The sequence below is a fragment of the Heterocephalus glaber genome, unplaced genomic scaffold (genome assembly GCF_053883595.1).
Source record: "Heterocephalus glaber isolate CG9 unplaced genomic scaffold, H.glaber_assembly_v1.0 deba00000676, whole genome shotgun sequence".
In the NCBI taxonomy this organism is placed as follows: domain Eukaryota; kingdom Metazoa; phylum Chordata; class Mammalia; order Rodentia; family Bathyergidae; genus Heterocephalus; species Heterocephalus glaber.
In genome coordinates, this window is record NW_028258156.1 from 6,635,981 (window position 1) to 6,651,094 (window position 15,114).

At 31.9% G+C, this 15,114-nt stretch overlaps 1 protein-coding gene across 14 annotated transcripts in view; it reads right to left on the reverse strand.

The window, feature by feature from the left end:
- The window catches only part of Stk31 (serine/threonine kinase 31), a 100,761-nt gene that overhangs the window by 36,096 nt on the left and 49,551 nt on the right, over positions 1–15,114 (reverse strand). For 10 of the 14 annotated variants that reach the window (XM_087206662.1, XM_087206652.1, XM_087206656.1 and 7 more), the window contains 9 exons: positions 13,142–13,261; positions 12,021–12,152; positions 10,633–10,734; positions 9,258–9,338; positions 6,484–6,609; positions 5,762–5,887; positions 5,475–5,561; positions 4,680–4,829; positions 1,528–1,650 (listed from right to left, as the gene is read on the reverse strand). In XM_087206662.1, the coding sequence (XP_087062788.1) occupies positions 1,528–1,650; positions 4,680–4,829; positions 5,475–5,561; positions 5,762–5,887; positions 6,484–6,609; positions 9,258–9,338; positions 10,633–10,734; positions 12,021–12,152; positions 13,142–13,261 (1,047 nt within the window). The remainder of the gene's footprint in view (positions 1–1,527; positions 1,651–4,679; positions 4,830–5,474; positions 5,562–5,761; positions 5,888–6,483; positions 6,610–9,257; positions 9,339–10,632; positions 10,735–12,020; positions 12,153–13,141; positions 13,262–15,114) is intronic. The other 4 variants (XM_087206658.1, XM_087206659.1, XM_087206665.1 and 1 more) reach the window with 2 other exon arrangements.

Consider the following 15,114-nt stretch of genomic DNA (forward strand, 5'->3'; position numbering starts at 1 on the left):
CTGGAGAGGCTGCAGGGAAAAAAGAACCCTTCTACAACACAGTTGCCAGGAAAGTACTAGTAAAACTACTATGGAAATCAGTAGTGGAGTTTCCTCAAAAACTGAAACTAAACTTTTAAATTTTGATGAATTATTCTTTTTATGGCTGTTTTCTGTGTCCTACTTAAATATTTTCAATATTCAAAATCAGTAAGATTTTTTTCCTGTTACCTTCTAGAAGTTTTAGAAAATTCAGTTTTGCATTTAGGTTTAATACACATTTTGAGTTTGTTTTTATACATGGTGTGCAGATGAATCAAAGCTTATTCTTTGCATACGGCTACCCATTTGTTCTAGAACCACTTATTTTAAAGACACTCCATTCAGACAGAAAACCACCTTGGCATCTTTGTCAAAAGTCAATTGATCAGATATAGGCAGGTTTATTTCCACTGTCCTATTCTGTTCCATTCATTTATATGTCTAACTTTATACCACTGTCATACTGTCTTAATTTATTGTAACTTTTTTATTAAGTCTTGAAATCAGGTAGTGTAAATCCTCTAATTTTGTTCTTTTTCAAAATTCCTTTCTTTTAGGGGCCAGAGATTTAGCTCAAGTGGTTTCGCCGCCTGCTGCACAAGCACAAGGACCTGAGTTTGATCCCCTGCACCAAAAAAAAAAAAAAATCCTTTCTTTATCCCACATCCTTGGCATTTTTTTATAAATTACAGAATCTAACTGCCAAAAAAAACCCCAGCATTTTTGTTGAAACTGCACTGAATCTACAGGCCAATCTGAGAAGGACTGACATTTTAAACAAGGCTTTCAGTCCATCAGTACAGTGTATCTCTTTATCCAAGTCTTCTATAATTTCTCTCAGAAATGTTTTGTAGTTTTCAGTGTAACAGGCATTATACCTTTTATTAAATTTGTCAAAAATTCCTTATTTTTGATACTTTTGTAAATAATTTTTAAATTTCAGTTTCCTATTATTTGTTTCTAGTATATAAAAGTACAATTACACTGAAATTAAAACTGTTACCTTTCTAAATTCATGTTAGGTCTAGTAGTTTTTATGCATATTCCTAGACATTTTTTGTTGATCCTTGGGCTAGAACCTCCAGTACAATGTTGATTAGAAAAACAGATATTCTTCCCTTGTTAATATTTAATCCCTCATAATTCTTAAACCATGAGTAAGAAAGTTACTTAGTTTTCAATGAGAGTGGAAACATCTACCCAGGGGTCATTTAGAACTTATTTGCCACATACCCATGAACTATTTCCAGCTTAACATAGTACAAAATTATCTTCGTTGTTAATCCTGACTTTAACAAAACTATAACACCTATAATAGATATCAAGTTAAATTATAGAAAGTACACAATAGGTAATAGGAAGTACATCAACAGTTTATGATAAAAACTAAAATAAAAACCTACTAAAAGTCTACCACTGAAGAGTAACATATTAGGGAGAATACCATAATCACCATTTTACTTAGTGAAATATAAAGTGACTGATCCATTTCAAAAAATAACATACCCACAATAAAAGGCAGCCATATGCATATAAGTCTGAACTTGGAGAAGGAGGTTTCCCCATTTTCAATTCGGGTGATGTCAAACTCAAGCCACCAACTGTCATGTTCACTGAAGCTCGCTGACTCTACAAAAACAGTATTGTATTTTGAATATTTTAGGGGAAACACAGTTAAGGTAGCTTTATATGAAGTATTCTGCATTTAATTAATTAAAAGTTTCATTTGAAATATTTCATTCTATTGGTCTCAAATACTGTTACTGAATTTCTGCTTCTATAAAGTGCTCTTAAAATCAGTTTCAAAATTGACACTGAAATTTTCGCTACAATCTGATTATAAAATAGGATAGATTAAAAACTAGCAATCATTGATTCTTTGATTACTGGTACTCTGGTGTTCTTAATAAATTTCACAAGGGTAAAGCAGCAGTATTATTTTCTAATTCTGAAAATTTTTAATTGTTTTAAACTGAAATTCTACAAAATTGTTTACTTACTGTTTTCTAAATATACCATCTGTGACATGTTAAAGGATGGGCAGTGACAGCAATACTACCCTTAAATTCAGCCAGACCTTAGCTGTAATCCCTTCTCTTCTATTTGCTGTGTGATGCAGGCTTTAACCTCTTAAAACCTAAATTAATCTTTATAATGGAAATAATATCTACTCTATAGTTATAATTAGCACAATCCTCAGTATATATCACTAAATGTTAACTGTATCTTTACACCTATCTTCTCCACTTACTACCTTTATTTTTGCTTCTCAAAGTATAGTTCAAAGACTAGCAGCTAAGGTATCAACTGGAAACTTGTTAAGGTGCAGAATCTATATCCTAGAAATGTTGAAAATTAATTTGCATTTAAACAAGACTCCCAGGTGATTTATATGACTGTAAATTTTTCTAAAACTAAATGATTTTGATTATGGACTACTTTCCAAATTTCTCTTCCTGATTTAATATATTTTTATCTGAATGTAGTATGAAAAATGTAGCAAAATTGTGTTTAATCAGTATTTCAGAGTAAATAACTTTAACTGAAGATTTCAATAGTGTTTTGCTTAATAACAACAGGTGACAAGTGAGTATAAAAGAGGAAGAGTAATTCTTGGAGTAGTTATTTCTACAGCTGTACAAATGTTATACTTAAAGTGATCAGAATTCCTAAAAATTGAGAACTTTTTTTGCTTTAAAATTTATTTTTTTAGAAACAGGGTTTCACTAACTAGTCTGGGCTGGCCTAGAACTCATCCTGGAACTTATGATCCTCCTGCCTCAGCCTCCAGAGTGCTGAGATTAGAAGGTATGTGCCACCATGCCCAGAAGAGAAGTTTCTGAAACGCAGAATTTAGTAATTTTTCTTAGGCTAGCATCTTAATTCTCAGATAAACTATGATAAATATCACAGCAAATCAGTCTGTATTAATCCTGCATGATCTGGCTTTTGACTAGTTTTGTATTTTCACTTTTTCATCATTTTGAGCTACCATATAAAAGCTATTGAGATAACATTTATAATGGTGGCATTACCCTATGATTTGCAGGTGACCAAAGTATAAAGCATTATGACATACAGTATTCAAAAGGAATTGCTCAGGTAATTAAAGTTGTAGGGATGTGGAAAAACTAGAATCTTTATACATCATTTAAGAGAATGCAAAATGATTCACATTGAGAAAGTTAAATTCCTCAAAAAAAAAGTCACTATATAAACTAGTAATTTGCCTCCCAAGAGAAATGAAAACATGTTTACATAAAAACTTGTACACTAATATTCACAGCAACATCATCCATGACAAGCAGAAAATATAAATCCAAACATCCCATCAACTGATAAATGAACAAAACATGACATACACATACAATGCAATATTAGGACAAAAAATGAACTTTGAAAATGTTGTGGAAGTAAAATATGCCAATCATAAAAGGCCACATATTGTATGATTTTATTTATATGAGGTGTCCAGAATAACCAAATCCATAGATATAGAAGTGTATTATTAGTTTTCTTAGCCTGACTAACAGGAGAAATGGACAATGACTGCTAATCAGTAGAGCACTTCTTTTGGGGAGTGATAAAAAATATTCCAGAGCTTGGCATGTTGGTGCATGCCTGTAATTCCAGCATTCAAGAAGCTGAGACAGGTGGATCACTGCCAAGTTAGTGGTCACCCCAGGGTACATAGTGAGTTCAAGGCCAGCCTGAACTACATATACTCTGTCTCAAAAAAAAAAACTTCTAGAATTAGGTAGTAATGATCAATGTACAACTTTATGAATATACTAAAAACTACAACTGATTTGTATACTTTATGATATGTTTATATCTAAATAAGGCTGTTACTTTCAAAATAGAACTGCTGACTTAGCCATTTCAACTGTGTACATATTTCAAAATATGTTGTACATAAGTATATAATTTATTTCTCAATTAAAATAAATAAGAAACTGTTCTCACATGATCATGTATACTTTGAGATTCTATCAAAAATAAAAATTCTATCAAAAAATATTTACATGTTCTTAATTATTTGATCTTTGCTACTTTTATAAAGTAGCTATTCTGAGGTAACATGGCACCACATTAACAGCCATTGTAGTTGAACCAGTAAAACTAAATGAAAAAGCCCAAGATTCCCAGATTTTTGAAAATGCACATTATAATAAAAAAACAGCTAAGTATGTATATTTAAATTAAATGTATGATGGAGAGAGGACACCAGCAGAGGGAAATTCTTGCATAATTTCTAGCAACTGAATGTTTTCAGATGATGATAAAATAATTAATGATTAATGTTGTCAATACCATTTAGTATAATGTCAGGTTGCTCCTAAGATTTTTGATTAAAATATACAATGCAAAGGGCCAGGGATTTAGCTCAGTGGCACCGCACCTGCCTCACAAGCGCAAGGTCCTGAGTTTTATCGCCGGTACCAAAAAAAATACACACATACACACACACACACGCAATGCAAGAACTTATAAACTCTTATTCTATCACCTAGTTGATAGCAAATAACTGCTTACAGAACATGACACACTTTAACTGAATGTACAGGTCCTACAATAAATTACCATATCATGCTGAACTACTACTCAATGATATTAAATGAAGTCGAGAATTTATCTGTAAGATTATGACATTTTACCACAGATTTGGTGAAATCAAAATCTCCAACAATTCCTTGTTCACGATTTAAAGCAAATACATTGTTCTGATGAAGTGATCCATGAATTATGTCGGCTTTGTGCAATGTATGTAGGCCCTGGGCAACACCTTTCATAACCTTTAAAGCTTCCTATAGATAAGTACACAGAAAAGAGGTTAGAATATAGAAAATCTTTTAATACATGAATCTTTTCTCTAATAAAGACTGTTCTAGAGGTAAGTAAAGCTTCCTCCAAATGAACTTTTACTAAGAATACGGCAAAAAGAATTAAAGGTGAGATGAAGCCTGGATTATTTGACTGGTGACCATGTGTGTGTATGTGTAGTCTGCAGTTTCTAAGAAAACTTAGGTAACAACCATGAAAAGCAGCTGGAAAAGAAGCTTAAATAGCATAAAGTAGATAGAATCATGGCCTCCTTTATTGTTATTAACATACTAATTCTAAATTTACAGTGATAAAAATTAAAGCTGTCAATTTACATATAGCAGACTTAATAGTTATAAGCTTAGGCTTGGAACCAAAAAGATCTAATTTCAAGTTCCAACTCTACCTCTGGCTGAGGGACTCTACAAGTCACTTCATCACTCTAAGCCTCACTTTTTTCATCTGTATAACAGGATAACACTCACATCAAAGGGCTTATGTGACAGAGTAACACAAGTCAAAATTTTACATCGTATATCATGCAGTATAACCTAGATAAATATTAAGTGTTAAATATTAGGTGCTATTTTCTCATTTAATATATCCATGGAAAGTGTGTTTTTACTTACTTCTGATGATAAAGGCATACTGGCCTGAATAACACTCAGGTTTGCCCTAGGATAGTATGGGACCATGAGATAAGCCACAGGATCAGACTAAGAAGCAAAGCAGAGAATGTGACTCAAAGCAAAAATTTAACGTTTTTAGTATACACTGATTCTATAAGACAATTTTTGTTCTTTGTTAAAAAGAATTAAAAACAAAAAAAGAATTAATTACTACTCTAAAATTTGGAGTCAAAACTTACTTTAAATAAAATGTTTTCTGTAAAAGTTTAGCATAAGAACTGATTTACCTTACACAAAAACAGGAATACTAATGGCAGTAAGCCAGACTCTTCTTTGGCTTCTCTCCAAGCTCTGTGATAGGTGGCTGCTCTTTGAATCACCCTGGCTTCTGTGTCTACATCCACAGAATAGCCCTTGCATAAAAAAACAGGCACTTGTAATTTCAAAATTAAAAATTCCACTCAAATTATACATCACTCAAATGTAATAAATGATTTTATGTATGTTTAATTAGGGCTTATTTTATTTTTTTAATTTTATAAGTACTTTGTCTATCTGCTTTGAATGTTATAATTTGGAAAGGAAAAAAGCTTACTATAATGTAAGCAACTAAGGCCAACTTAAATATTCTATTATAATGATTAACAAACAGTTTCCCGTATCAATCACAAGGAGAAAATTAAAAAGCAGACTGTGCTGACAACATGGATGAGATTTTGAAGAGAAATCTAAGAGAAGCAAAACTTTCAAAAAGATGTTAGATAAAATATAGTAAGTTCACCCCAAAAAAGGAAAGCAAGTACATATTAAAAGCAGGTACTATTTGGGGCAATGTGGGATACTTTCCAGTCAAAATTAGTTTTGACAACCATACTGGAGAAACAATCATCGTGTCAGTAAACCTACATACTTTAGAAAACAAAATAATGGGTTTTTTCTTTCCTAAAACATAGCACCACCACTCCCCTTTATACTTCCCAATCTCCTACAAATCAGAATTTACTATTACCTTTAAAAGAACAGTCTGCCCATTGACTTCAGAGCGTACCAAAGGACGCTTTCTGCTAAGTTCCTTCATGGGCTCAGCATCAAGAATATCTCGTTCTAAGCTCATAGTAAGAAGACCACCAGAGTTCTAGGCACAAATTTTATTACAGATGATGAATCAAAAAATCCTACCATTTTTAAATCATCAACATAGTTAGCTACATGCTATTAGATAGAATGAAAACCATCAACCCTATTTTAAAAACAATAAAATAAAAAATGTTTAAAGTTTCATATTTTTCCTAGTTTCTCACCCTAAGACTCCTTCCATCCACAGTGTAATCACCCTACATTAAATTATTGCTATAGTTCTAGAACAGACCCTAGAAATGCCTGGGATTAACCACCCATGTTTCTAAGGGAACCTAATGGTTACTTGAAAAAATCTCGTATGCTTCCTAAAAATATTTAAAATAGTGACAAATAAAAAGGTGGTTGTAGAATCTTCATAATCTGAAGATTATTTGTACTATGAAGTAATTCTAGCACTTCTGCCTCTGCCTAAAGTCCTTAAAGGTGAAAATGGTTTTTAATTCTACTAGATATTTCTGCTACTTTCTAAAGGAATAATATTGCACACTTAAATCTGATATAACATTTCAAATCAAACTAAGTTTTACTGCAATGTAGTTTTAGTAACACAGTCTTCAGATATTTTCTAGTTTAAGTGTTGTTAGTATATTTAATCCATTAATACATAATCAACCTCCAAAAGATTCCCAAGGATACATCACAATTAAACATTTTACAGTCATCAAAGGCTTCCATAAACCTCGATTCAAACCTTTTATAATCTATAATAAAGTAAAGTTTTTAAAAATTAATTTTCAAGTCTTCTGTTGCTGCACATAATTACATACTATTCAAGTCAGTCTCTAAGCTAAACAGTTGCAAGGAAAAACATCATTTTAAAGTTTACCCTGGAAAGACTAATTTTTTAATTAATTAGAGAACTTTCATCTTACATATTTATGAAAATAAATATGTTCATGAAAATAAAATCATAAGTACCCCTTTTTATACTATATTTATTATCATGGACTTAATGACAATCTTAAAGAATAAATACAGTTGGCCACACCCATGAGAATTCAACCAACTGCAAACTGAAAATATTCTTTAAAAACTGTATGTCTGAATGTGCACTTTTTTATCATTCTCTAAGTGACACCAAATTAAAACTATTTAAATACCATTTACTTTGTAGTAAGTATTATAAATAGATTAGAGATAATCTGAAGTACATAACAGGATACACATAGGCTATATGCAAATATTAAGCCATTTTATAGAAGAAACTTTTGGTAAAGGCTGGGGAAGGAGGAGCCTAGAACCAGTGCCCCATGGATACCAAGTAACAGCTGTACCTCATCTAGCTCCTTATCCTTTGCAGAAAATATAAAACACAGAGGTAACAAATTTTTCCCTGAGCACCAGAATTTACCGATCCCACTCCATATTGCCCCTACTACGCTAATCTCCTTGCCTTTGAATTTTGCCTGCCCAGCAAACCAAACCCACTTCAAAATATCTAACTTAACCTACTTCTTTCAAAATTTTTTGCCCGCTGGGTTAACCTAAAAGACACATTGTGTTTAAATTCCTCATAGCTAGCAGAATTCTAGCTATTCCTCATAGCTAGCAGTACTCTTGAAACAGGAGTTAAATTTTTATCACTTCAAAATTAAATATCTAACTGGATAATTCAATAACATAGCAGGACCCTGCATGGCTGTTAATCCTGATGGTCAATCTCATTGGATTAAGAAACACCTAGCAGATTAGTAGAGCACACTCCTGGATGTGGGTCACAGAGCTGCAGCCTTGCGCAGTATATATGGTTTTCTACATGTTCCTCTCATGCTGCTCCCCTGCTGTCCCCCAGCCACCATAAACTAAGCAGCTTTGCTCTGTCACACCTTGCTGACATGATGTTCCTGTCTTAGAGCCAGGTAACTATGAACTGAATACTCTTCCTTTTAAATTGTATTAGATATTGTGTCCAGCAATGAGAAAACTAAACCCCTGTCTCAAAATAAAAAAATAAGAAAAGGGCTGGGGACATAGCTCAGTAGAAAGGCCCTGGGTTCAATCCCCAACACTGTAAAATTTAATTTATTAATTAAAAAGATAAGATATGGTGGCTCATGCCCACAACCTCAGCACTGTGGGAGGCTACAGCAGGTGGATCAAAAGTTTGAGCACAGAGCTGGGCATGGTGGTGCATACCTGTAATCCCAGCACTTGGAAGGCTGCGGCAGGAAGATTGCTGCAAGTTCAAGGCCAGCCTGAACTATATGGTGAGACCTTGTCTCCAAAAAAAGTTTGAGTCCAGTCTGGGCAACTTAGTGATTTAGGGAGTACTTGTGTCAAAATAAAAATAAAAAGGGTTGAAGATGCAGCTTAATGTGAAAGCCCTGGGTTTAATCACCAGTACTGCAATCAATCAATCAACCAATCAACCAATCAATATCCATAATTCAAAAAAGGACCATGCAACATTCTGAATGAAGATGAAGATAGAGAAAAATATGCAAATTAAGATGAAAAGTAAAATGTTGTACTATGCAACTACTTACAAGTCTTGATAAAACCTTCTAATAGTACTTTTTAAATATTCATCAGGAACTTTTTATAGAAACAATACTATAAATTTAACACTGATACACAATTTGAAAATCATCACTTTTCTATACTCTCTGCAGAATAATAATTTTCAAGGGAAACAAAACTTACCATGTATTTAAGTAATCCTATTTCAGTATGAAGCAGAGGCAGCTCAGGGAACCATTTCTGCGCCAAGTTATTCAACTTTTCCTAAAGTTCAAAATATAATTTTAATTTCAGATCATTATATATTCAATTATGACAGCTGTTCTTCAGAAAATATATCAGCATCAGACTTCTTAGATATCTAATATATCTTTATCATTGAGTTTGACCTCTACTTCAAGAAATATCAAGCAAAATCAAGAGACAACTTGAACTACCATCTCATAAATGGGAAGAAAAACTTAATGATCAATTTTATGCCTTGTGTACATATATAAACACAAATATTGCCTAAGGTCAAAGTTCACACTCACTTCCAAATTAAAATGAAAAAGTGTAATACATTAATTTGAATCATAAAACTGTCCTTTCTCAAAATACTAAAAACACAGGACCATTTTTAAATAATTGCTCTCATTTAGAAAGAAAATTATAAAAGTCTTAAGGTGAAAAATGAATATGTAGCTCTACATCAATCATTCTGAAGCAAATGTGAAATTTTAGGATCCTTACAGAAGTCATACATCACATGCTTCTACACATTTGTCAATTTTTATACAAACATTCGTAAGATATTACAAACTGTCAGATGTGTTTGCTAAATAAAGCATATTTTAAATGTCCATTATTTTCATAGTATTATTTTCAAAACACTGTTTTTTAGCTAACTTCTTCCCCATAATCTCCCTCAGATATATGATACAATATTCTTTCCATTTTAAAGAAAAAAAATCCATGACTAATTCTCTTTTTAAAAAATCACAAAATTAGGGTAGTGAAGACTTAAAGATATAACCTCCCTCAAACTAGGTAGTTTTATTTTAGTAAATTCTTCAATTAAATTATATTGCTTCATTAATATTTTCATTGCAACATTATGATAAAAATGATGTCCATTAGGTTTTTATGAAGGTCTTATGCTTTATCTTAAAAAACAGTAGGCAATAGCATGTATGCATATGAACATATGCAAAAACAAGCACAAAAAAAGGAAGCCAAAAGTTGATTACTACTGTTACCACTGAGAAAGTTACAAGTGATACTTTTTTCTTCTTTATAATTTCTTATAATTTCCACATTGGTTCAATAGTCATGAATTATTTTGTTATAAGAAAATAATTTCAGGCTGAGGGTACCTGCTCAGTGTAGAGCTCTTGTCATGTGTCAGGCCCAGAGTTCAATCCCCAATACTTCCCAAAAATATTAATTTCTAAATTCACATAAATATTACTACATAGGCTAAGATGACATTTCTAGCCTTATGATTATAGTCCATTTCATAAAAAAGATATCTGGATTCAATTTCTAAAAAACCTAATTTAAATTTTAAAATACTTACATATTCCTCCTTCTCATGATAAATTTCCTGAAAGACACTACTACGTAATTGAGTTATTTCTTGTTTTATTTTTTCAATTTCAGATCCATCAGGGTCATCAGACTTTTAATCAGAAAGAAAAAATGGTTTTACAGGTTTATTAAAGTAGACTGAAAATAAATCTTCCTATAAGAATTAATGCAATTTCTATGCCTAGCATACAAAAGGCCATAGGCTCAATCCCTAGAACCAAACAAAAAGAATTAATGCAATTTCTACAGTAGAGCAGTCCATGTGATTTCTATGCATCCACCAGTACCTAGCATATAACTGACCCTTATAACACTTGTTGAATTAACTTAGGTCAGTTTATTCTAACACTAACTTTTCCAAAGCCTACATAAAAGAATCATAAAAAATAAAGACAATTACATAGATTTTCTTGTTTAATTTACTGTATATTTTCTTAAATATAAGTGGCCAACAGCAGCCATACAGCAAATGTATCAGAAACCAGAGCTGAATTCTCTGGCATTGTTTTTTAATGAGATTAGCTAGAAACAGAGGAAATAAAAGAATGACTGAATGTGTAAAGCATCTACTACAGGGAAAATGACACAGGACCCACAAAGTACTCCATGAGATTCCAACGGTGTTTTAACAAATAAACTACCTTTAAAAAGATATAGGCTTTAAAAGTTGTATTTGTTTCTCCAAAAGCTAAATAGATTGTAAAAGACCTCCTTTTTCACAGAGTAGAGCAAGATAAAATTGGAAAACTCTTAAACTCTGAAATTAGTCCTAGAACAGCTTCCACTTCACTCTGAACTAGGTGCTCAGAAGATGAAGAGACAGTAAAGTTGGGTGAAGATACAATACAGATCTTTTTAACATAAATCTTCAAAAGACTAGAGAATCACCATCTTATTCACAAAGTTTCAAGCCTAAGGAATGAATTAGTCCAGATTAGAATATCCTAATCCCTCCAGTTCTATTATTTTATGAAAGCAACTTAAAATACTTTCAAGAGATATTATATTCAGCCATTAAGACACCATGATCTTAAAAATACTTTACAACAAAAATCTATCTTTGGGGAAATACCTTATTTATTACTTGCATATTGTAGGTTTGTATTATAAACAGTCTAAACCAAAAGTTTTTCAAAAAATTTTTAAATGTTCATGTTATTAAAAACCAAGGTAGTACATAAAATATTTTAAAGAATACTTAATTATATGGGAAAATATAGTATTTACACTATTAATGCAGTCTCTTATTGATACACAGAAAAAAAGGTACAGTATGTAAAAAAAAAAGTGAGCATGTTTATGAACAACTTTTATAAAACAGAACCCAAGAAAAATGAGGTATAAACAGAGTTCAGTTAGAAGCAAATGTTTCCTTACTTCTTCCAAATTATTCTTTTCAACCAATTTCCATCTCAGTTTAGCTTTTAAGCCTTTCAGTTTCTTCTTAATGGACAGCAAGTGATCCACACTGGGGCTCGTATTTATGTATTCAGTCATTTGCTTTTTAAACTAAGCAAAAGAAAGTTACTGTATATTCAAACATATCAGACAACAATATTTACTGAACAGTCACCTATTGACCATTTATGATTTTTCTAATATTCAACTATCTGAAAATAGTAAGAAAATGCTACAATTTCAACGAGACAATACTAACCAATTTCCTACTTATCCATATTTCTAGTTATAATAATACTATTTCTAGTACTCAAAGTAGCAAAGACAGAAGAATTATTTCAACTGAGGCATAATATAATACACACATTGTCAATATGAATGCAAACTGGAATTTCTAGTGAGGATATAAATTGAAATAATCTTTTCCCAAAAGTGGTTTGACAATATGTACCAAGTTTTAATAATGTTTACTTCCTTTAATTTGAAAAGTTCAATTTTAGTAATCTGAGAAATTACACATAAAATTATATACAAAGATTACGTAAAAAATTTATGGTAGAAAATACCTTTATACTAGAATGATAATTTAGTCATTCAAAATGGCAGTACAAAAGAATCATTAATCATATCGAGAAATATTCATAATATACTATTAAATGAAGAAAGTATTTTCAACATGGCTTACAAGATAATGCAATGCATGCTGTATGTGTTTACGAGTGGGTGTGGATATGTGTCCATCCAAAAAGGAAATACTATAAAACTATCTTAGGCTAAGGACTTTAAGAACTTTTAATTCTTCTTATCTTTCTGTATTAGCAAATTTCCTACATTAAACTTGTATACATATAAAAAAATGACAAACATGTTTTCAAGTACATAAGAAAATCAAAGAATAAAAATCAAAATATGTATCAACAAAAGTCATCATTCTCATTTTACTGTCAATTCAATGATAGCAATGGCTATACTGCTTTTGCAGCAAAACAATGAGCATTGTTTACCAACACAATGAGCATTGAACTACTTGAGAAAAATTCAAGTATTGAAAATTTTAAAGCTCTAATTTATAAGACCAGTAAGAGAAAGCATAATCCAACCTCAATACTGTCTTTGTACTTGGATTGTACAGTGGCAATGAGCTTCTCCTCTAAATGGATCTTCTGCAGTACTTGACTATAAGTATTTAAAATGATCTCCCTGTCTGCATCACCTTGCTCCTAAATGAAATCACAGGTGGAATTATACAGAAAGGAGTAGCCGAAATAGTTAAAACCTCCAATAACAATGGGTAAACTTCAAAATGATGCCTCTGACAAACTGCTACATCCACTTCAAATTTCTCATAATACAACAGAAGAAAGATATCAAACATGTTAATATAGAAAATGTTATCCCTATCACACCAAATATTCCTAAAACTGTCAGAAGCAGAATGTTAATAATGCATTTTTTATTGTTGCTGTTCTTTGCAGTACTGAGGACTGACCCAGGGCCTCACACATAAGCTAGGCAAGTACTCCACCACTCAGTTACCTCCCCAGCCCTTTTTATTTTGAAACAGGGTCTTGCTAGGTTGCCTAGGCGGCCCTGGAACTTTTGTTCCTTCTGCCTCAGCCTCCCAAGTAGCTGGGATTACACATGTGCCCCACCACGCCTGGCATAATAATGTATTTTTAATCCAAAGTGAATAAAACTGCAAAAAGTAAAAAAGCAATAAAAAGTATAACCACTGAGACTTTGAGAAGCATACAGAATAATTAATTGAGAAAGAATCCCCATGGACAATGTTAAGATACAAAATACTGTTAAGGAACTACACTAATTTTTAATTTCGTTTTCACAAGAACTGAGTCTTACACTCATTGAGTATAATGGAAGCAAGAATCAAATTACACAAGCAGCCCAACACGGTGATCAGAGTAGCCACCTTAGCATGAACATAGTGTTAATCACTTCAGGCCTTCACATCTGCCATGCTATGCATGTTCCTTCCTGTACATTTATTTGAGAAAACACTGGACTTAATTTGTAACTTAATATTTTAGATTTGGGCTATTTATTCACTTCATTTTTTCCCCCTACACTTCAAACTGCCATTTTTGGAGGGGGTGGAGTTTTATTCTATCCTCTTTACCTTCCTAGATACTCACATCTTAAGTAATTTTACCTCTAATTTCATGATTAACGTTGAGCCAAAATACAATTGGACAGATAGTCTCATTTCATTTATTGTACCCCGACAGCTTTATGGTTCAATAAATATATAATTTTTTACATATGTAAAATTAAATTTAAGCATTTGTAAAGTTAAAGTTACAGATCTGTTAATAAACAGGAGATGTACAGATTATGTCACAAAAATAAAACACTCAAAATTAAATGGTCGTTTAGCATCTTAAATTCCAACTGAAATAATTTTAATGTTACCTTTTCCTTCTCAAGGCAGTTTCTAATTTCTTGACTATGTAGATGATTCCATGCATATCAAGTAATTAGAAAAATCACTGCTGAACCTTGATTTGTTTAGCTTCCAAGTAATTTTCTAATGTTTTGCTCTTTAAATGGTATCACTGTTAAATATTATTTGTTTTGAGATTGTGGCCCACTAATATTGGCTGATAGATGCTGTGTATCTATATTCTTTCTTAAGTACCAAAAATAAGGTGCTGGGAAGGAGAAAAAAACTTTTCCAATATAAATATGTTGCTCAAATTATGTGTATTATTTAAAAAGAAAAGGAAACATAACCCAGGAGTCTAAGTTAAATCTAATATTGTTAATACTGAACTTGCAGGTGCAAGATGGTATACATTGCACCCTCTGGAAGCATTTTCCTCTAGCAGATAAGCTGCTCACATTTTTTTAAATTGGCCATCTCCTAAGGAAGTGTAGCATGACATCAGTACCAACTGCATGTGTAAATACATCATACCAGCAAACCATAGAATATAAATTATCATCATTCATGTAGTATCTACAAATTTGTAACAATGGGGAGGGATAAAAAAAATGACATGGTATTTAATAAAACAATAAAAATATTCTATCAAAAAAATCAAATTACATAAAT